We start from the raw sequence: 22103 nt of genomic DNA, 5'->3' as shown, positions 1-22103 counted from the left end.
GCAGAGGAATAGAGTAGACTTCACATCTTCTTTTGTCGATCAGTTTTACTAAAATTAATGTTCTTATAATTCAGGAGATTCCTTACTTACTAAATTAATAAGTAGTTAGCAACTGGATTGTCAGCAAGTTGCTCTAAAAATATTTGGAAAAAAAAGTTTCACCCTGCCACCACAGAAAGTTTAAAGTGATAATGTCACTTATAAGAGAATGGTAAATTAATAAGTAATTAGAAATAAATGTTTTCTCACTCCCATCCAGGACATAACATGTGAAGATTTTATCAAAGCCAGCCTTCCTTTTCCTGACCTCCCTCACCAGGACTAATCCTTTTATAGTTACAGCAACATTAACTTCTCAGTTGCCGCATATATCATAGTTACAACTATCCATCTAGTCGTTTAATCTGTAAATATTTTCTGAGCTTCTGCTTTGTGACAGGCATTGTTGTGGACATAGGGGTTACAGCATGAAGCAAGGTGCCTGCTCTCACCAGGTTTTTCTCTTGTTGGGGAAGACAGACAACAGATAAAAATATAAAATAATTTTAGGTAGTAATAAGAATTACAATAAAAGCAAAACAGGATAATGTGATGAAAATGGGATGTGGTAGAGGCCTACTTTAGAAATTATGTGTTTTAGCTATCTATTGCTATATACAAATAACCCTCATATTTTGTGGCCTAAAACAATACAATTTAAAATTTTTACAGTTTTTTAACTTGACTTGGTTTAACTGGTTGGTTCTTCTGCTCCACATTGTGAAAACTGAGTTAACTCAAGTGGCTGCATTTAGCTAAGAGCTCTTTTGACTCCAGCATGTTCAACATGGCGCCTGCATTTTTGGACCTCTTTTCATGTGGGTGCTTTCATTCATATGTCTAGCCCAGCATTCTTTATACCTCAGTGGCTAGCATCTAAGTAGAAAAGGTGGAAGCTGCTGGGCCTTTTAAAGTTTGGGTCCCAAACTGTCACAAGTCATTTTTACCATATTCTATTGGTCAAAGCAAATACCTAGGCCATCCAGATTCAAGGAGAGGGAAGAAAATGCTACCCTCTGTTGGTTGAAGCACAATTTGTGGCTATCTTTAATTCATCAGAGGATATATGAGTATTTACTTAAAGACACTTTCCACTAGACTTTAAGCTCTGAGAAAGCAGGAATAATATTTAGTATTGCTCACTATTGTTACATCAGTGTCTAGCATTGGTACCAAATAAATGACAGTGTCAACAAATGCTAGGAAAGGATGAAGAAAGCAAATACTTTGTTCTCATGTTACCTTGTCCCTTTCTTATGATCATGAAAGGCATTGCTAATGGATCACAGAACTCTTTCCTGTGGGATCCTAATATGACCTCAAAAATTTGCTTGGCACAGTGATCCAAGTAGTCCTTTGCCAATGAAAATTGTCATGAATGTTACTCACCATGGGCAGTAGCCCCGGGGAAGCCTTTAGGAAGGTGGAAAGAACTAGGCTTAAAAATATGTGTAGGATTCAGAAGTGCAGAAAAAACGAACCTAGGCTTTCACTGGCTTTTATAGTCCTTCAGATGAATTTATACAAGGAGTCTCCTCTTTGCAGATAAATTTAAAAAAATAACAAAACATATCACTCACTTTCTGGGTGAATGCATCCTCTTGAGGTACATGATTTTGTGAGTATACAACAACTAGTGTGTGAAGAAAAATGAGCTTCTCTCTCCAGGAAGGTACAGCCCTGGTCTAGGGAATGTGGCTTGACTTAATGCTTTGATGAATCACACAAACTCCCAGGCATATAAGACATATCTGACAGGGTATTTGAACATGAACAATGGCAAGTAGACATAAATGAAGGTTATGCTTGAGTTATTCATTTTTACCTCTAGAATTCATTTTTCTTATAAGCTGTAATCTTTCAGGTTGAAGGTATGTACCTGCAATACTTTATTTTAGGACTGTTGATTCTACCCTATGAACAGCTGGGCTTACAATGATAACTAGTTAGCATCCAACAATGATTATGTTTCCTCCATGTCAAAACCACCAAGTGAAAAATGAAAGCACCAGCCAACCAGATGTTTTGTCTACATCATGCCAAACTATTAGTTAGAGTAAATCCACTCCACTCATCCCCTTTAATTGTCTTGCCAAATTGCAGAAGTCATAATCAATGGGAAAACCAGAAATCCAGGCTTTTGGTTTGTTGAAGTCAAGGAGATAAAATTAACCTGTTGATTAATGCTTTCACTTTTCTTTCTTTTTTCTTTCTTTCTTTCTTTTTCTTTTTTTTTTTTTGAGATGGAGTCTTGTTCTGTCACCAGGCTGGAGTGCAGTGGCTCGATCTCAGCTCACTGCAACCTCTGCCTCCCGAGTTCAAGTGATTCTCCTGCCTCAGCCTCCAAAGTAGCTGGGACTACAGGTATATGCCACCATGCCCAGCTAATTTTTGTATTTTTAGTAGATACGGGGTTTCACCTTGTTGGCCAGGATGGTCGATGCTTTCACTTTTCAAGTAGATGTTGGGACACCATAACCAGAATTCAATATAAAATGTGAATTTGTATCAGGCTACCTGGAACTCTCTGGTATCTCTAAGTTCCTATATTAGACACAACTTTGCAAAACAAATTATTCTAAAATTCTATTTTCTTCATGCCTTGAATCCTGTAATATACCCATTACTTTGGGAAAGAAATCTTAGCTATCTTAGCTTAGATATCCAAGATCCTCAATCTAACTGCCACCTCCATTTGTCCCACTACTTCCTTATGTTTCATATATTATAGCCCAGTGTTTCATCACCTTGATACTATTGACATTTTGGACTGGATAACTCTTTGTCATGGAGGGTTGTTATATGCACTGCAGGATGCTTAGCACCATCCCAGCCCTCTACCCTTTCCTTTCCATGTCATTCTCTTTTCCTAGTGCATGTGGTCCTTCTTCATGGATAAACTTTTTGTCGGGAAGAGAAGTGGATAATGTGTTTGTCCAGTTTCTTTCCTTTCTACCAAGAGCCAGGAGGGAGATAGGAAGAGAAGGAGAGGCCAAACAGGCAATGGGGAGAAGAAAAAGTGTGGACTCATTTTAATTATTTGATCGCTTCATGTTAATAGGACAAAGATTGTTTGCTATATATACATTACTTCACATCTAGTGAAATAGTTTAACATACGTGCCAGACAGTATACAAGCTAGACTCTCTTATTTGTTCCTCTTTAAATTCCTATGAAATAAGGGACATTATCTCCATTTTACAGAGGAGAAAACTGAGGCCCAGGGAGTTTCAGTTATTTGCCACAAACAGCCCATATAATGAGGGGAACCATGATTCAAGATGTGACAAGCTGTGCCCCAAAGCCCCTGCTTTAAGTGATGTTTTAAGTTTATAATGGTTTAGGAGATGTTATCCTTGAGACAGTTTGCTTTGGTTTCATCTTCCTGTTATTGAAAGATGGATCACCTGAGAGGAAAAGCCAATTGAATTTCCATCTTTCCTGTGTATTTCCATTCCAGGGCCTTCACTTGCCTTTAATGACTTTCTCAGGCCTTCCTGTTGAGTGTGAGACCTTCCAGGGCTGAGCTCAGCCTGAACATGAAGCTTTTGGGAAAGAGTTAGGAAAGTCTGTTCAGCTATTTTTTAAGAAGAAGAAGAAGAAGAAAGATATAAAGTACCATTTATCCCATTCCCCAAATAACTTAGCTTTTGGGATCTCAAATTTACAAGTGGTCAGACCTTTATGAGAAAGCTCAGAGTTAGTTGAAAAGGACTTGAATTTATGAGTCTTCCCTCCTTTCCCCTTTGTGAGCACAGGTGAGTGTGAAGCACGCTGCTGTCAGATGTTTGGCAAACTTGTTACAGAAAGGGCTGAGGTTTCCTTACATATAAAGTTCGTCAGCCATGGCAGCTTTGGGTTCTCATTAAGGCTGTTTCTCCTTCATTCTCCCTCTGCTCCTTTCCCCTACACAAGGTCTTCTCCAGGTTTGCTTTTCATTCTACAAAACTCACTTATGAGTGCCAAGTTTAAACAAAGCATCCAACTAGGGGTTCATTTATTTATCCATTCAAATATATATGTTGAACTTCTACAAAATGCTAGGTAAGGTGCTAGGCATTTTACATATGTTATTTCATTTACTCGCCCCAAGAACCCTTCAAAGTGGGTATCGTCATTACTGATTTAAATTAAAGAAACCCAAGTGTCAGGTTCACGACTATACCAAATGTCATATTGAGGTCCAAAGGGAGTGGTTGGATGAGCAGAAAGAACACTCGGGGGGCCGCAGGCAGGTGCAAGATGATTTTATTCAGCAGCAGCTCTCATCAACAGCTTTCTTACACTAGCTCTCTCTTTATCTCGGCTGTCTGCTCCGGCTCTGTGGCTCCTGCAGCCCCCATGCCTGCAGCTACATGGTGGGCTCTCCCTTTGCTTCAGAGTCAGCAGCTTAACCCTTTCTGTCTTTGGGCATGGACAAGCCTAGCAGTTCCCTGGCTCCCTCCTGTCCATCTGCAAAGATGGACAGCTCTGACTCTGTTTCTCTGGGCACCAGTGCGCCTACACAGTGTCCACAGGGCAGTTATACATTTTACAGACAACAGTGGCTTAAGGCCAAGGGGTGGCCTTCCCATGTTATGGCTACATGGCTGTGATAACAAGTGGAGTTAAACGCCTGCGCTCTGAACTCACTGAGTCATGCAGGTTGTAAGCATCCTACTTCAGCCTATCCCTGACCAAAGCACAGCCATATTACTTACACCAAGATATATTATATAAAGATATATCATATCTTTATATAGATATATTTATAAAGATATATCTTTATATAGATATATTTATAAAGATATATCTTTATATAGATATATTTATAAAGATATATCTATATATAGATATATTTATAAAGATATATCATATCTTTATATAGATATATTTATAAAGATATATCTTATCTTTATATAGATATATTTATAAAGATATATCTTTATAGATATATTTATAAAGATATATCTTTATATAGATATATTTATAAAGATATATCTTTATATAGATATATTTATAAAGATATATCTTTATATAGATATATTTATAAAGATATATCTTTATATAGATATATTTATAAAGATATATCTTTATATAGATATATTTATAAAGATATATCTTTATATAGATATATTTATATAAAGATATATCTTTATATAGATATATTTATATAAAGATATATCTTCATATATATCAAGATATATAAATTAAGTAAATTGTCCTTGGATATTAATATGAATGTAGAAATGAAATTCAACCTAGGGATTTGTCTTTCTGCAAAGCCCATGCTTTTAACTACTATACACCTTTTCTTCCTAGCAATAAACCAGAGCTGGGAGATCTGGGTTGTTGTTTATGTTACATAAGGAAGGGTAGTAGGAACTGGGGATATTGAGGCTGGCAAAAGGTGCCACCAGATATTTGATTAATTTGATGTGGAAAAGGGATAAATAATTGGGGGCTGTGGGTTTTTGAATGGTAGAAGATACATGGAGGAAGATTTTAGTTCAAAATGTAAAAATGTTTTAGTTCAAAATGTAACAAAATTTTTATGAGTTAGAACTCTACCACAAATGAATGTACCCACCTCCCTACCCTCAACCTGACCCCAGCCAGAGAGAAAGGAGTACCCATAATTTGAAGAATTGAAGCACAGCCTGTATAATCACTTGTCAAGGCTGTTCTATTATAAGGATTCAGGCAGCTGGTGACCAGGTAAATAAGATGAGCTGGCTTTGTGATTCTGTGACTTCTTGACCTTAATACCAGGAGTCTATAGGACCTGGAATCAGTTTCTTCACCTGTTTAGGCTTCTCCATTTGTTAAGGTTATTTCTCACTCTAATGTTCTTACACTGTGTAGTTCTCAAGATTAAAACTATATCTACGGATATAATTACAAGTATGGTTTTTTTACTATTTTAATCTGACAGAGGTTAGCATAATGTTGAAATCTTGAGTTTTGTTCTATGGCTTGCTGGCTCAATCCTGGCAAACTTGAGCCTGAAGTCAAGGTCTTCTCTTACTAATTTACTCTTATCTCTTTCTCAGTTTAACCCAAAGTTTGTTTTATTTAGCATTTGGGATCACTGAGGAAGGACTCGTTTTACATATTCCCAACTCCCAGTCTGAAGATGCTGTGGTCCTTCTAGAATTATGGTTCAACTATAAAGAAGGGTGAGCCAGATCAAGAGAGACTGTCAGCCAGAGAAGGGACTTGTGGCAGGGCTGGAGATCAAGGAGAGTGACAGAGGATGGCTGGCACAGGCATCAGGTGACATTCTATAGATAGTAGAACAGTTTATAAGCAACCTTCCTAAAGGGTTGTTGCAAGGATTACCTGTGTTAAATACATGTTACATGCTCAGAATGGTGTTACATAATAATAGATATAGTAGGTAATACTATCTGTTTTGTTGTTATTGCCATTTTTATCCTCTATGCGCAGCAGCAACCATACTTGGTAGGTGCTCAATAAATAGGTGGTGAATGAACAGAGGAATGAACAAATAGCCCTTTTGGAAGGTAGCTTTTTAAAAAAAATAATGATTTAAAGGCAAAAGTGGTAGTTGCATCTTTTGGTAATGGTAAGAATTTTACAGAGGAAATGGGAAAGCCCTGTAAAACCTGACATCCTGTTGATATCATACCACTATTGTGAACTGTCAGTCCAGATATTTCACTGTGATCCTTTTTATGGCGAAACTCTTGGAAATGAGGGCCTATAAAAATATGATTATGGGATGAGTATTTATCATTATTGCCTTTGCCAATTTCTAAGCCTGAATGAGTTTTTGTTTGAGCCAGTTAAAGATTTTTTCTTTTTCTGTTTTTTCTTCAAGTGACCCAAATGCCTTTAATTTAGAAAAGAAATATGCATATTTATTCTTTATATTTATAGCTAAATATATACATGTATTAATGTTCACTGGGTCAATTGTCTCCTCTTGTATTGAAAAGGGTGCAAATTCAAGCTTCTTCTAGGGATGTGTGAGAGGGGCCACCATATCCTATCTTGACTACTTGTTCAATTGAGCCAAGGCCTCTTTGCAGCCCAGGTAGAGGTTGCATGGGGAGAAGCAGGCAAGCTGGAGAATTGCCAAATTGCCTTCTCACTTCAACGAGTCATCAAAGTTTCATGCAAATGTACGCAGGTACTCTCAGTGAAACTCATGTACATCAGACCTGAAACAGGGCTTGAATCAGTCCAGTCTACCAGCTCTGCTAAGCTCCTGACCTGGCAGTTAGGGATACCAAATCATAGAGTCTGGGGTTATAGAAGGAAGTGTGTGCTGTCACCCTAAGGTTTTCCATACTGAGATTACTTGGGGTGTAGCCTTCAGTCTTGTAGGCCTAAAAACTGGAATTTTCCAGGCTACCCAGTATTTAATATATAGTTAATGGCTCAATAAATACTAGGAATTAATACTGTTATTTTCTCTAACTTGGTGGCCTATTGCCAAGTTTTGAGAGTTCTTTCACTGTTGCTGTCTATATCCTGAAATTCCCAAGTTACTTTCATGTGCATCACCTCCATGCACAAGGCATAAAGTAAAGGTCCTGTTAACATTTGGAAATAAAGGGTAAGAAAATTTTCTGTTATCTCCTGCTGCAGCATTCATTTTCTTGGCCCAAATAGGGAAGGGGTGTTTGGTGCAAACACACGTATAGGAACCTTTCTTATATGAATGGGAACAAGCACATATTTGGCTTCTGAGGAGCCTGCCAGGAAGAGGAGGTCAAGACTGGCTCATAGAAAATACATGGAATCCCAAAGGCATATTTGAAACACAACTTTTTCAGCCAAAGAACATATAAGGTATTCTTTCTTAAAAGAGGATCCTCAATGAGCTATATGTTGCCAGATTGTGTGAGAATAGTGACATTATTTCTCAGTCTTATGTTAAGCCCCTTCCATACATTGGCTTATCAAATCCTTACAAGAACCCTGCAAAGCATGTGTCATATTCCCCATTGTATGTGGAGGAAACCGAGGTTCTAAGAGGTTGTACAATTTGCCCAGATTCCCCAGCTAATATGTTGCAAAGGCACAATGTGAATCAGTTTCTGCCTTTACTTCTTTAGCCTCTAACAGTGAAATCTATACTGTCTGGAGGCAGAGAGGGAAAGAGAAAAAAGGAGGAGAGAACAGGAGAGAAGGGAACTGGGGCAGGAGAAAATGGATGTTTGAAGGGTAGGCAAAAATATAACTCAGAGCAATGCAAACTCACTAACCAGGTTTTCCACTCTATAATTTAATCTATAGTAGCATCTGGTGGAAATTGTTAGTGGTCAACTTGTGGAACTGCCAGCAAAGCTTACATTTTGAAAGTTGAGTGGAGCATACCCGTTCGCTTGGTCTTGGGATGAGAGTTGGGAAAAGATCAAAGTGAGAGAAGACATTCAGGAAACACATTTCTTTCACTGCCTGCAGGAGGAAACTTTTCACAACTGGAAAATGCAAGCCATTACTGCCAACCCTGGAGCACGGAGACTTTACCTTATTAATCATAGCTGTCAGGGTCCTTTCAGTAAACAGCAAGCTGTTGACATACAAAATATCTTCTGTATTTCATGGAAAAGCAAAAGGGGGAAATGGTAAAATATACAAGTCATCAAAGTAAATGCTTACTAGAGTCAAAATAGAATGTTGCATGGCCTTACTAAATTCAAGGCAATGTAGAATACTGAAGACATTGGAAATCCTCAAGAGAGCATTTTTATATTTAGATATAGCTTATATTTTTTATTTTTAGATACAGCTCTTGTGAGGAAAAATGCAGAATAAGTACAGACGCAGTGATGACAAGAGATCACTGATAAAGGGAAGATGTCTAAACTCTAATGCAATGTTTATATGTAATTGTAAAATATGTGAGGTATGCGTGTGGTTGACTCTTCACCTTTATAGATTTGTCGATTCTAGTCCATAAATAGGGTAAACAGGGCTTGGGCTGGTGGGCAGAGTTGGGACTTAGCGTCAGAGAGGTCATCTGGAATCCATACATTACCTGATATAGTTGGGAAGAGAAGCTAAATCCCATTCATACATTTCTTTGAGAGTCAGGAGAGGAAGGTGGTCAAGAATCAGAAGGAGGCAATGCTAACATCAAACCCAAAAGGGGATGAATGGAATTAGAGATGGAAAATTGGATAAATGTAGGAGCAGGTTGGGAAGAATGTCACAGATTTTTTTTTTTGGGAAAAAGCCATAGTAGGACATATCGGTGTAAGATAAACACCAGTTTCTGCCATTTTCACCGCTACTACCTTAGACCATCATCTACAATCGGCATATCTTAGGAGCTACCTGGCCAAGTGGCCTTCCTGCTTCCACTCTTGCCTCCCTGTAGACTAATCTTCCATAGTGGCCTTTTTGTGTAAATCAAGTAATACTACTCCTCTGCTTAGACACCCCAGTGCCTTTCCACTGAAGTCAGAATAATATCCAAATTTCTTATTATGGCCATCCAGTTCGTCTGTTACCAAACCCCAGTTGTTCTCTCAACCCAAATTCTTTTATTCTTTCTCTGATTTATTCTGCTATAATTACACTGTTTTTTTTCTTCTTTTTTTTATCATGCATATAAAGTTTTGTCTGCTTGAAGGACTTTGTAGTTGCTGTTCTGTTACCAGGAACAGTTTTTCCTCTGACATTCACATTCTTGGCTTCTACCTAAGATTTAAGGTTCAATTCAGATATCTCCTACTTACTCAGAGGGGTCTTTTTAAACCTTCTTATCTAAAATAGTACATAGCACTTCCTAATAGTATATATTTTTTAGTTTGGGAGACCTGTATGGACAAGAAATCATTTTTTTTTTAAGACAGAGTCTCACTCTGTTGCCCAGGCTGGAGTGCAGTGGCATGATCTCAGCTCACTGCAACCTCTGCCTCCTGAATTAAAGTGATTCTCATGCCTCAGCCTTTCCCAAGTAGCTTGGATTACAGGCTTGCACCACCACACCCAGCTAATTTTTGTATTTTTTGTAGAGACGGGGTTTTGCCATGTTGGCCAGGCTGGCCTTGAACTCCTGACCTCAAATGATCCACCCACCTCAGCCTCCCAAAGTGCTGGGATTACAGGCATGAGTCACCGTGCCTGGCCTAAGAAATCGTTTTATATCTGGATTCAGATATAAAGTATAACAGAATGACAGAAGAACTTGCTAGCTGTGAACACTGGACTGCAGCCTGCCAAATGGTGAATACCATAAACTGTCTATGCCAGTTCAGCATCTATAAAAAAATGTTATAGTCAATGTGATAATGCATGTGAAAGGGCCTGGAAAATGTAAAAGAAGCCAGTTGCTCTTAGGCAAAGAATCATGGAGTGATACATGCAGGTATCGAATTTATATTTTATCCAACATAAATTCAAGCAGAGAAAGAAAAAGTTTCTTCAAGAAAATGTAATTTTGAATTTTTTCAATTAATAAAATCATATAAGGGAAATATTCATTTTGGAGGCCATTTATCATGAATCCTAGAATAGGAAGACAGTTAGCAAATTATGTGTCCAGTCTACTGCCTTCAGAAAGGGAAAACATCATTCAGGGACTATCAGGAAAGCAAGGTGGTCAGATTGTGTTTGAATATTGACTCCATTCCTGTCTAGCTAGTTCAGGAAACGTAGTTATTTAACTGCCTGCAAGAGGGAACTTTTAAACACTTAGATCTTTGTGTCTTATTTTCTTTATCTGAAAAATTTATAAAATATAACATCAACCTGGAATATAATTCTAACCAGATCATATAAAATAATATGTGGAAAACACTTTGAGCAGTGCCTGTTAAATAAACAGTAGCTATAATTATCTTCATCTTGCAAACAAAGTGATTGAATTTCAGAACATTTCAGGGACTCATTCAAAGTTACGTAGCCAATATATTGTGAGGCAAGATCTAGAACCTAGAACTTCTGCCTCCTGAAACATTGTGGATAGATCTAAGCATTTTAAAAACATTTATGCAATTAAATATTCTTAACACCTGAAATAGACATTGGTACAAAACAATGTATTTATTATAATAATTTTTCTAAAGAGAAAATATATACATAGATATGCATGAAAAGTATGGAAAGAAGTATACCAAAATGCAAACAGTGAGTATATGGCAGAAGGAGTTTGAGAATATGAATAATTTTGTTTTTCTTATACTACTGTGTTTTTTATATTATTACATTTGGCAGATAATGACTTTTTTTTTTTTTTTTTTTTGAGACGGAGTTTTGCTCTGTTGCCCAGGCTAGAGTGCAGAGGCACGATCTTGGCTCCCTGCAAACTCTGCCTCCTGGGTTCAAGTGATTCTCTTGCCTCAACCTCCTGAGTAGCTGAGATTACAGGTGCCTGACACTGTGCATGGCTAATTTTTGTATTTTTAGTAGAGGCGAGGTTTCACCATCTTGGCCAGGCTGGTCTCGAACTCCTGACCTTGTGATCCACTCACCTTGGCCTCCCAAAGTGCTGAGATTACAGGCCTGAGCCATCACGCCTGGCCGATAATGACTTTTGTAATCAGAAAATTGTTATTGAAAAGGCTAAACAACAATAATACTAGCAGCAAGAATAAAAATCCTGCATGTCTTGAATGTGTGTTTATGCCAAATCTTTGTTTTATTTGCACTGTGCTAAGGTTTGAATGTTTGGGACTTCCAAAACTCATGTTGAAATTTAATTGCCATTGTAGCAGCATTAAGAAGTAGGACCTTAATGAGGTTATAAGGCCGTGAGGGTTCCATGCTCATGGGTATGGTTGGTGACAGTATAAAAGAATGAGTTTGGCCCCCTCTTGTTCTCTGTAGCCTTCTTTCTTTCCACCATGTTATGACATAACAAGAAGGCTCTCACAAGATGCTGATACCTTGATTTGGACTTCCCAGCCTTCAGAAATGTTAGCTAATAAATTTCTGTTCATTATAAATTACCCAGTCTCAGACATTCTGTTATGGCAGCACAAATCAGACTAAGACACACTACTCTACATTTTCCAGATAATTCTAATTTAGATTCTTGCTGAGATCCCATAGAACCTTCTACATACTCCAATCTCCCACATTGCTGTACTTAAATTATTTGTTTAGGTGTCAGTTTCCTCACATATTTATAAACTATTATTATCCTGGGTACCTCATATAGTGGCATATTAAAATATTTAATGAATGATATATCCATCGAGATCCTGACTTTAGAAATAGCAATCCTAAGGACCACTTTAACTCCACAATTACTAAGAAGATTGAAAGAATCTCATTTTCTATACTGGTTAGTTATTGTTGCAGCTTTTTGTATTCTATTTCAAACCAAATCTTCTTACGTCTCCAATTATTTTCTCTTTTATATTAAAATATTCATAAACCATATTTAGCATTTCTATTTTCTATCCAATACTATTCCATATAAAATGTTACATCCCAATTTTACATGGAATTTAATATTACATTCAATATCAAAAATAATTTAATAATCCTCCTCTGAAAAATGCATCAGAAATTTGACCACACTGCCCCTTAGTGTGATTTCACATCATTAGTGGGTTTCATGGACATTTTTATAACTCACTAAAATAGTTTATAATCTAAGTTTCAAGGCTCCTCCAGGGAAGTTTTGAGCCCATTTCCTTAGCAGAGTTGTAAATGAGAGTTTAAAAGGCAATGAAAAGTCTGTGAACTATTGGACACAGCTTCTTGGTACTGCTGTGCATAACACACCTGCTGGCTTCTTATAGCTTCTGATGGCTTCCAGGAGCCTGGCTTTGGTGGTTGCAGAGGCTAAAGTAGCCTGGTGTCTTTCATCAACGGCCTCCAGATAGATACCTGTAGAACACTTCAAAATAGTTATATAGATGTTTTCACGTGGTCCAATTGAGAGAAGAATTAGTGGTACTGAACAATGCATCTCCCAGAGAAAGTATTAATGAGTAATTCTATAAACAGGGAAGCCAACCAGCTTCTGACTGCCAGACATTATCAAGGATCTGAACTGCAGAGGACATTTAAAGTGGGTAACTGGAGGCCCCTTTAATCCCCTATCCTCCACATTCTTCTTTTATTTGCTCTTATATCTCATTAGAGAATCATCAGTTAAAACTGACAGCATAGTAAGGTATATAAGATATCACACAGTTTTAGTCTTGAAAATAGTACCTAGGCTTTCTAGGCCTGAGCAATAAAAATAATGATAATAATAAAAATAGTAATAATAGCAACTAACATTTATTGAGGATTCACTGTGTCTCAGGTACTATTCTAAGTGCTTGACATGTATTACTTCATTTTATAAAATACTTTCCTCATGCAGTTTGTTGTAAGAATTAAGAGAAATGACCCAGACAAAGTTCTAAGCACAGAGCCTTACCAATAATATTGACTTTTCTGAAAAGTTAGCTGTTTTTCAATTGTTGCTATACTTAACAACAACAACAACAACAATAATAATAAATGCCTCCTGTTCCAAATAAAACTCTAAGAGGCTTTTTAAATTTCTTGATTTACAGATGAAGCCCCAAGGCTTTTTAACATCCCAGAATGACCCACAGCCCAGCTTAGTGCCTGGCACAAATTAAGTAGTCAACAAATATAAAAATAATTAATATCCTAACTTATATAGATTCATTTGCAAGTAGATTTTGCAGAGAAGAGAGTGTGTAGTTTTCTTTCGATTCTCAAAATAGTCCATGGTCTAAGAAATAAAAAGAACCACTACTTGAAAAGGGAATTTGTCACTGCGTGAATAACAAGGTCTAATAAGAATCATGAGGAAGTGGGGAGGAAAGATGTGAGTGGGTCTGGCTCCCCACCCTAAGAAGGTTTGGAACAGCCTTGTGATGTTATTCTCTGGGCTAGCAGTTCAGGATTGTTTCCTCTCCCCACCTGGAAATTCCCATTTGCCCTCTGAGGCCATTTACATAAGACTGTGGGATTACTGGCTGTACATCTAGGCTTGAGTGGAGTGACTGGATGCCAGATAATTTCGTTCTGGTTTTGTAGGAATCATAGAATGTTAGCACTGGAAAGAACCTCATACATAATCTATTTCAGGGTTTTCAAATTTGTAGCAGATGTGTTACCATTCCCCTTCCTGCACCCATGGAAGATATCTCTAATTAGGGATGACACTCTTCACTTCTGTGTCTTTCGAATCCTTGATAACATAATATGGTATGGAAGCATTACCAATAGATAGAAATTAGCATGCACAGGGAAAACAGTTTTCCATCACTATCACATGCCCAATATCCTCCCATTACAGCTGGGAAAATCAAGGAGATGACATTTGTAAGTCTATGAATTACCAAATGATCACTATGAAGTGAGTGATATAAATGTTTTGAGGCATGAATGATTGTGACTTCAAACTACAAACATTTTAGTACCAAATATGATTTTATTTGCCACTGTTGTTATTTTTTCCTCATTTTTTCAGAATAAAGAGGGAAACTACTTTAAGTGATAATTAATCTTCTTTCTACACACAAGTCTAGAAAGCAACAAAAAGTGGGGCCCTGAGTAACAAAAAGAAGTTATAATTGATTTTAAGTACAGTAAGTTAAGCAAAATTTCAGGCATTCGACCACTCTCTCTCATTTTTCAGTATCCTTAAAAAAATTAGTTCGGGAAGTCCTGTATTTAAGATACCAGGGGCTGTTATAACTGATGGAGGATAAGTCATTTAGCCTTTCCCAGCCTCAGTTTCCCCTTCTGTAATAGAAAGATATTAGACAGTTCATAGGAATGGAAAACTTATTTTCTTATTCAAGGGAGAGGAGAAAATAAATGTCTGTTGAACAGAAGAATATGAACATTTATTTATTTTCGTGTGTGTGTGTGTGTGTGTGTGTGTGTGTATCTGTGCATATATGCAACAAGAAAGCATATTTAAGGTGAGAGTAAGAATTAGCTAGGGGAAGACATTAAATAAAGTGCATCTCCACCTTTTAAAGCCATTAATTAAATAATGTAGACCTGGCTTCAAAATTAAACATCATTGTAGTTTATAACTTAGGATGGAATGCTTGCTCTGCATAAGGGTACAGGGTATGAGCCTTGTCAGAAACTTTTGCAATTGAATTTATGAGAGAAACTGGAGAAAATTTGAGTCTTTAAGCAGACCTATAGAGATCAAATTTAAAGTTCGGGCAATGGCTAGATTTGTTTTCTTGTGAGGATGTCAGGGTGACTACAGAGAGGAGAATTGCCAAATATGTAGCTATTCCTCTGCCTTCTTTATCATATACTCTAAGTAAACTGGCTTAAATCCAGTCCTTCTCTCTCCTTTTGCATTGGCCCCTTTTAGAAATATGAAAGTTACAGATGTAAATTACAAAGTAAGCCAGTATTACATGAAAACATGTTTATTGCCTGAATAATAAAACTTAGCTAAGGAGTTATTAGAATTAGGATTCCCCCTACTTGAAGTACAAGTTTCCGATAAACAGACAGAAGCAAAACCCCAAATGAGAAAGAATACATTGGTAACCTAAATCATAGGCATTTGTGGGTATGTTCATACAATCTACCTACTTCTTTGTAATTTACTATAGCACTGATGACAAAGCATAGACATACAATGAGAAAGAGCAAATCAGCATATCAGTGTGACTGTGCAACCACTACAAAGCTTGGCCTTCTTAAATGTGGCCACTTTAACTTACACACACCCACAGAGGCACCAGAAATCTCCCTGCAAACACGATTTGCCTATAGTTTTGTGGCAATACTGTTACATAAAACAAAAACAACTCTCAGACCATGGTTAATAAATAAGAGAGAAAAGAAGTAAGAAACAACTTCCATGGGTTGGCAGGCATGCAAAGCAGCACCTTGAACCTCATTTGAAAAACAGGCAACTCGGATAACTTTTGGAGCCCAGGAGTGAAGGCTAGAGGCTGAAAGGAGCTATGCACTATTATCTTCGGGTATTTCCACATAATCTGCAGGATGGGGAAGTTTAATTCCGCACCACATAAACTGTGCTCTTTTAGATGTGGCTGAAACGGGTATCTCTGCAGAATTAGAAACCCATCTAGAAATGACATTGCTTAAAATTGTTCTTTCCAGGTGACAATTCCATAACAATCACATAAATAATGTACAAAAACAAAACTAAAAACAAAATCACTCAAGTGTCCAATTTTTCTCTTTTTAAAGATGACCTCAGATTTATTCTCAAAGTGCAAATCGGGATATAAAAAAATAGTAGGTATGGGGGAAATGTAGCCCCATCTTCTGTCCCCCACCCTCCAAAACGGGGCTGATTTGATTCCCTCTCTCTAGCATTTGTATCCTTCCACCTATACTTTAAGATAATCATTTTTCAGCCGACCTAGTCGGGTCCCATGGCTCCTAATGGTGAGGGCCAGCAGCTCGTATTTGTCCCTGAGCCCCACAGAGATGTCCAGTGTCTCCTTCAGCAGCGACCTGGTGTGGACCAGCATTCCCAGAAAGTCCTCGTTGAGCCTGCTCTCCTGCCGGCTGTCCTGTTCCTGGCCCTGCTTGAACTTGCTCTCCAGCTCAGTGAGGGATTTGTCCGAGTTGGAGTAGGCATCCCCGATCTGGTGGGACTCCCGCCGCAGGTACTTGCCATAGCTCTCTTCCCCGTCTAGGTCGTAGGAGATGCTTTTGCTGATGCCCTCCAGCACGCGCCCAGCATCCTCCACCTGGCGGCCCAGCACGGTGAACTCCTCCCGCAGGGTGAGGCTCAGCAGGCTGCCAACCTGGCTCCCCTCCCCCTGGGAGCAGCGCCTGTGGTCACTCACCCTGAAGAGCAGCTGGCACTTCTCGGGGTCATCGTTCTCCTCATAGTCCCCATCGGGCACGAAGTAGTGGTGCAGAGTCCCATTGGACATCTCTGGGTAGAGGGGGCCATCGAAGTAGCCTTGACACAGGTGGCAGAAGAAACTCATGCAGAAGAACTTCAGAAACACCATTCTGGATATTCAGGATGGCCAGGGACCCCAGGAGGAGACTTTTTACCCAGGCACAAGGAAGGGAGTGTCTTTGCGAGTCAGCGTCTCCCTGAGACAGCGTCCGCCTCAGTCCCAGCCGGCTTGCTGCTCCCTGGCCCCCAGTCCCCAGCAGGCTTCATGTGGCTCTGCGCACCAGCGTCTGGGTAGCGCGCCCGCCGCAGCGCAGGATGCACCCACCCTTGCGCCCCTCGCTTTGTGGCTGGAACTCCTCCGGCACAGGCGTAGCGGGGAACCCCTCCTCCGGGGCCCTGGCAAGATGCTGGCTCTGTTGCCCTCCTCTCGGAGTTTCCCCTTGCTCCCGGGAGATGGAGTGTGTAGCTGGAGAGAAAGGCTCTTGCCCCCTGATAGTATTTCAATTTCTGGACTGGGTGGGAATGCGGAGCTTTTCCTTTGGCTAAAGATATCCTGAGGATCTCTCTGCTCTCAAATTACAGCTGGTTTCGTCACTTGGAAGCCAGGGAACAAGTTTGGAAAAGAACCTCTCACCAGGTCTCCACTATTAAAGGTACAGGGTCGCTTTTTAAAGGTTGGAAGGGAAGACTCTACAATAGAATTTAGCTCGAAAGAGAAAATGAGAAGAGAATAAATGGAATTTCCACCACAAAAAACCCTGGTTTGTTATTGACATATTGGGAGGGGGAAGGAATGATTACCCTGGAAAAATGCCATTTCACGTGTCTCAATAAATATCAGGTTGGATTTTTTGAGTATATCTATTTTTATCTTTAAAACTTTGTGACTTTGAAGGCAAATTTAAAGTGTCAGAAATTACAGTTTTGTTTGAAAATGATTGGTTAATTAAAATTTATATCAACAATACTTTGGATGAAATGAAAATACAGAAAGTTGCTTAATGTATAGTCTTTAGTATGTATAAGAACAGAAGCCGAAAAATGAAATTTTGCCAGCTTAGTAAGTTAAAGGACAATGAGATCCTTATTTAATTTTATGAAACAATGCTAAGCATCTGCATTGAATCTTGAACCTAATGCTTTTATAGTTGTTGCCTCTTTTGAGAGTCTTGAAAGCTTTTGAAGAATGTTTCTGGTACTATTATGCCCATTTTCCAGATGGAGAAATGAAGGAGCAGAATGTTAAGCAAATTGATTATAGTCACACAGTTAGACTTTAGTTGAGCCAGAACTAATTGTCACAAGGTCTTTTAATTTAACTTGGGGGGAGAAAAACAATGTTTTATTTTTTAACCTGGCCATTTTAATTTCTAATTTATGAACTGATTGGCAAATGGCCATCCTAAAGGCCATTCATTTGTTTAATGAATATTTCTTGAGCATTTACTGTGTGCCAAAATCTATTTGAGGTAGTGGGAATACAGCTGTGAACAAAAATAAAGACAAATCCTTGCCTTCCTGGCACTTATATTTTGGGAAATAGAAAACTTAAATTTTTGAAAATAGGTCAGGCGTGGTGGCTCATGTCTGTAATTCCAGCACTTTGGGAGGCAGAGGTGGGTGGATCACTTGAGGTCAGAAGTTCGAGACCAGCCTGACCAACATGGCGAAACTCCGTCTCTACTGAAAATACAAAAAAAAAAAAAAAAAAAAAAAAAAATTAGCTGGACATGGTGGTGCATGCCTGTAATCCCAGTTACTCAGGGGGCTAAGACAGGAGTATTGCTTGAATCCAGGAGAAGGAGGTTGCTGTGAGCCTAGATCGCACCACTGCACTCCAGCCTGGGTGACAGAGTGAGACCTTTTCTCAAAAAAAGAAAAATATGTAAATAAATAAGATGTAAGTTGGATATCAATAGGGCTGTGGAAGAAAGGAAACAGAGGAAGCATGGGAAAGCAGAAGCAGGCAGCACTCCTGTTTCTATGGGTATTTTCTCCTTCTTCCTTGAAATGTAACTGAAACATTCATGTTGACTTGCCAGTGTTCCATACCTATCTCCCTCCCCAAGTAATAAGGGACTGGCTTCATTCAGATTCACAGTGCCACACTGTTCTGGGACAGTTATACTCATTGTCATCACTTTCATGGATATAAGCAACCCAGACTCCTGCAGAGAAAATGAGAGGTCTGGTTAAGTAACTTGATATTTTGCTGATGTGGTATCACATGCATGGAGTTTCTGAAGCATGTTGACTGCACATTTTCATTCTTATCCAGATACTTAGCATCATGGAAACAGAGACCAAAGGACTTTTCTTACTGTTTATGCCAAGTGGAAGACCAAGGCCTATTTTCACTCTATCCCAGAAGAAAACTACAACTTCCTTCAGTTGAAAGACTGGACTGTTGGACTCAAGAGCTACACTGCTTCATTCCTTTTTCTCTGGGACATTCAGAAATGACAACAGATGGATTCATATTGGCTGCTTGGCCAAAGAAGCGAAGAGGAATTTACTCTGATTCATTCCATTTCTTGCACAATCTCTCTCTGACTTACTAACCAATTCAATTAAGCAAAACTATATTAAGCACGTACTACTTGCTCCCCACTTGCAGGGTGCAGTATTAAGGTAACTACAGACACAAAGATGTGCAATAAGAAGTTTCAGCCTACAAAGAGCTTGCTCCCTGGTTGAAGAGTCAGGCATATACCCATATAAAGTTATCATACGAAGGGTGAAGAGTGTGAAGAGTGTTTACTTTCTTCCTGCAATGACTTCATCTAAAGATACACACTCCATATTGTGTATTAGAAAGGAATCATTTTTGTACAAATAACTAAAAGTCCACTTCAGTCTAACTAAGGGCATTAACTTACAGGAAGCCTAAGATTAGATATTCAGAGAAGGCCTAGTCCAACCTAGTTTTTCTCTCACTATTTCTTGGTTCTATGTCCTTGGCTTATATTCATGCATGGGCAGTCTCTTTCGTTTGTGTTCTAAGATGATTACCAGTGTCTTCCAGAGCTTTGTGCTTCTTTATTGATATGCAACAGGAATGACAGATTGAATTTCCTGGTAGCTCAAATGCAGCTCCCTCAAATCAGCCTCAGTGGTCATGGTTGGCCTGATTTGGATCATGAATATGTCTTCAAACCAGGCTTACTGTAGTGAGATTTGGGATTAAACCACTTTGCTTAAGACAATAAGGGCCCCGTTCTATAGCTGAAGGCAAGGTATCAAGCAAACTATATGGCTGGGTTATTTAGTGTTCTGTTAAGGAAAGGAACAGTATGGGAGTACATTCTGGGGAAGTAACCATGAATAATTCCCCTACCTTATGGTTTTGTCTTCATTAACCACATCGAAGAGAAACTGCCACCCTTGCTGATAAGTGTTGATCAGTTGGGTATATGGAGGAAAACACCCTGATTTATAGTATTTGTTGATTTCCTTAGTCTAAATACTCTCACAATGGCTAATGTCATTGAACTCAAAGTTGGGAAGACATGCACAGTGGTATACCATTATATAATCATCATACAGATACATTAGATGCAAATAACCCCAAGAGAATAGAAAATAGTAAAAATCTAGTAAAATAATTAAGAAGTGATTAGTTTTGCGTATAGATTCCCTTTATTTTAACATAACTTAGTTAAAAGTTTATTTATTTATTTATTTATTTATTTATTTTTTATGTATTTATTTTGAGACATGGCCTTGCTGTGTTGCCTAGGCTGGAGTGCAGTAGCACGATCACAGCTCACTGCAGCCTCAACCTCCCAGGCTCAAGTGATCCTCGTGCCTCAGCCTCCTGTGTAGCTGGGAGTACAGGTGTGCACCACCATGCCTGGCTAGTTTTTGTATTTTCTTTTGTAGACACAGGGTTTCACGATGTTGCCCAGGTTGGTCTGGAACTCCTGGGCTTAGGCAATCTGCCTGCCTTGGTCCACAAAGTGTTAGGATAACAGGCATGAGCCACTGCACCCGGCCAGTTTATTTTTAATAATGTCCATGTTTAACAACTGACTTGGAAAGTAGCACAACATGGCCTTCTGGTTAAATGCGTCATGTTCACTTTTAAAATGTTTTTAGTTCTGTTGTTCATATGTGCCCAAGTCCATCTTGGGCTGCTAAGGTTAGAACTGAGGTGGGTTTCTGAGGGTTGACCTAGAATGAATAAAGCCAGAGGAAATGTCTAAACACAGAGATGCCAGACAGAGGACTTTGAAGAGTAAAATCAAGAAGCACCATCTATAGATAAGGGCAGTAGTTGAGTTGCGTCTACGGCTGAAAACCAGGAACCAAATTAAAGGACAGAAACTGGGTGCATTTAAGCATAAAGGAGGACCTCAGGAGTAATGGCCAGAGTCGTATAAGTAAATAGATGAGCATCATTGCCCAATTCCAGCCGCTTATATACACAGTGCCAGCAAAATTTGCTAGCTCAAGAATTACTTATCCTTTATCATTTTCAGTGCATTTTAAAATTTTCTTTAGATCATTTATCACTTTAGAGAAGAAAGTAGAAATTTACGTTGGAATTATGAGCCTAAAGATCTACGTGACAGATCTTTAAATTCTGTGACTTCTCCTTGTCAAAGGTTTTTGTGATCTTCTTACTATTTCTGATTATTGTGATAGAATAACTTTTATAGAAAGGAGTATAAGGAGGTTTTGGGGAGATTAGGTTCCACTATGCAGCCTAGAAACCCAAAGGGGAGATGGAAGACCTCATTCTCAAGATTCCCTCAAACTGTCATGTTGAGTCCCTGAACCGTGTCAAAGGAGAAAACAAAACAAAACAAAAAAACACAACAAAAACAGTGTTATTCTAAACCAGAGTAGGGGTCTCAAGGTGGAAGGAGAGGGGAAAGCAAGAATAGAGGGGGAGATAAGGGGAAGGACATAGAACTTAGCGCTTTAGGGATTAAAAAAAAATCAATTAATAGGTAATCAGTAGCATTTACTGAGCAGACATTGTTTGCAGAAGGTGAAAAGGACAGAGGGGGAGAAATGGATAAAAGAAAGAAAAGCAAGAAGAAGGGAAGAAAAGGTAGTGAGGAAGGAAGGATAAAAGGAAAGAAGAAAAGAAAGGGGAGGGTGAAACAAATTTTGATTATTTAGTCTGTGCTTTTTGTTATGTTAACTCAATGAAGTGAATATGATTATTTACTACAAGAACATTGGTTAGAGGCAGAGGGAGAATTAATTAAAAAGAATAATCACAAACAAACTTCCTATCAAATATAGAGAATA

General features: G+C 38.6%; 1 protein-coding gene across 1 annotated transcript; it reads right to left on the bottom strand.

Annotated features, from left to right (window-relative positions):
* Positions 1-15359: 15359 nt before the first annotated feature.
* On the bottom strand, positions 15360-17491 carry FIBIN (fin bud initiation factor homolog). Its single transcript, XM_508336.7, has one exon. The coding sequence runs from the start codon at positions 16948-16950 to the stop codon at positions 16315-16317; it is 636 nt and encodes a 211-aa protein (XP_508336.1). The 5' UTR covers positions 16951-17491; the 3' UTR covers positions 15360-16314.
* Positions 17492-22103: the final 4612 nt, after the last annotated feature.

The sequence above is a fragment of the Pan troglodytes genome, chromosome 9 (assembly GCF_028858775.2).
Source record: "Pan troglodytes isolate AG18354 chromosome 9, NHGRI_mPanTro3-v2.0_pri, whole genome shotgun sequence".
NCBI lineage: Eukaryota > Metazoa > Chordata > Mammalia > Primates > Hominidae > Pan > Pan troglodytes.
This window is presented reverse-complemented; position numbering and strand designations above follow the sequence as displayed.

Coding starts and splice junctions, on each gene's coding strand:
- FIBIN (XM_508336.7), bottom strand. CDS start 16,950: ATGGTGTTTCTGAAGTTCTTCTGCATGAGTTTCTTCTGCCACCTGTGT.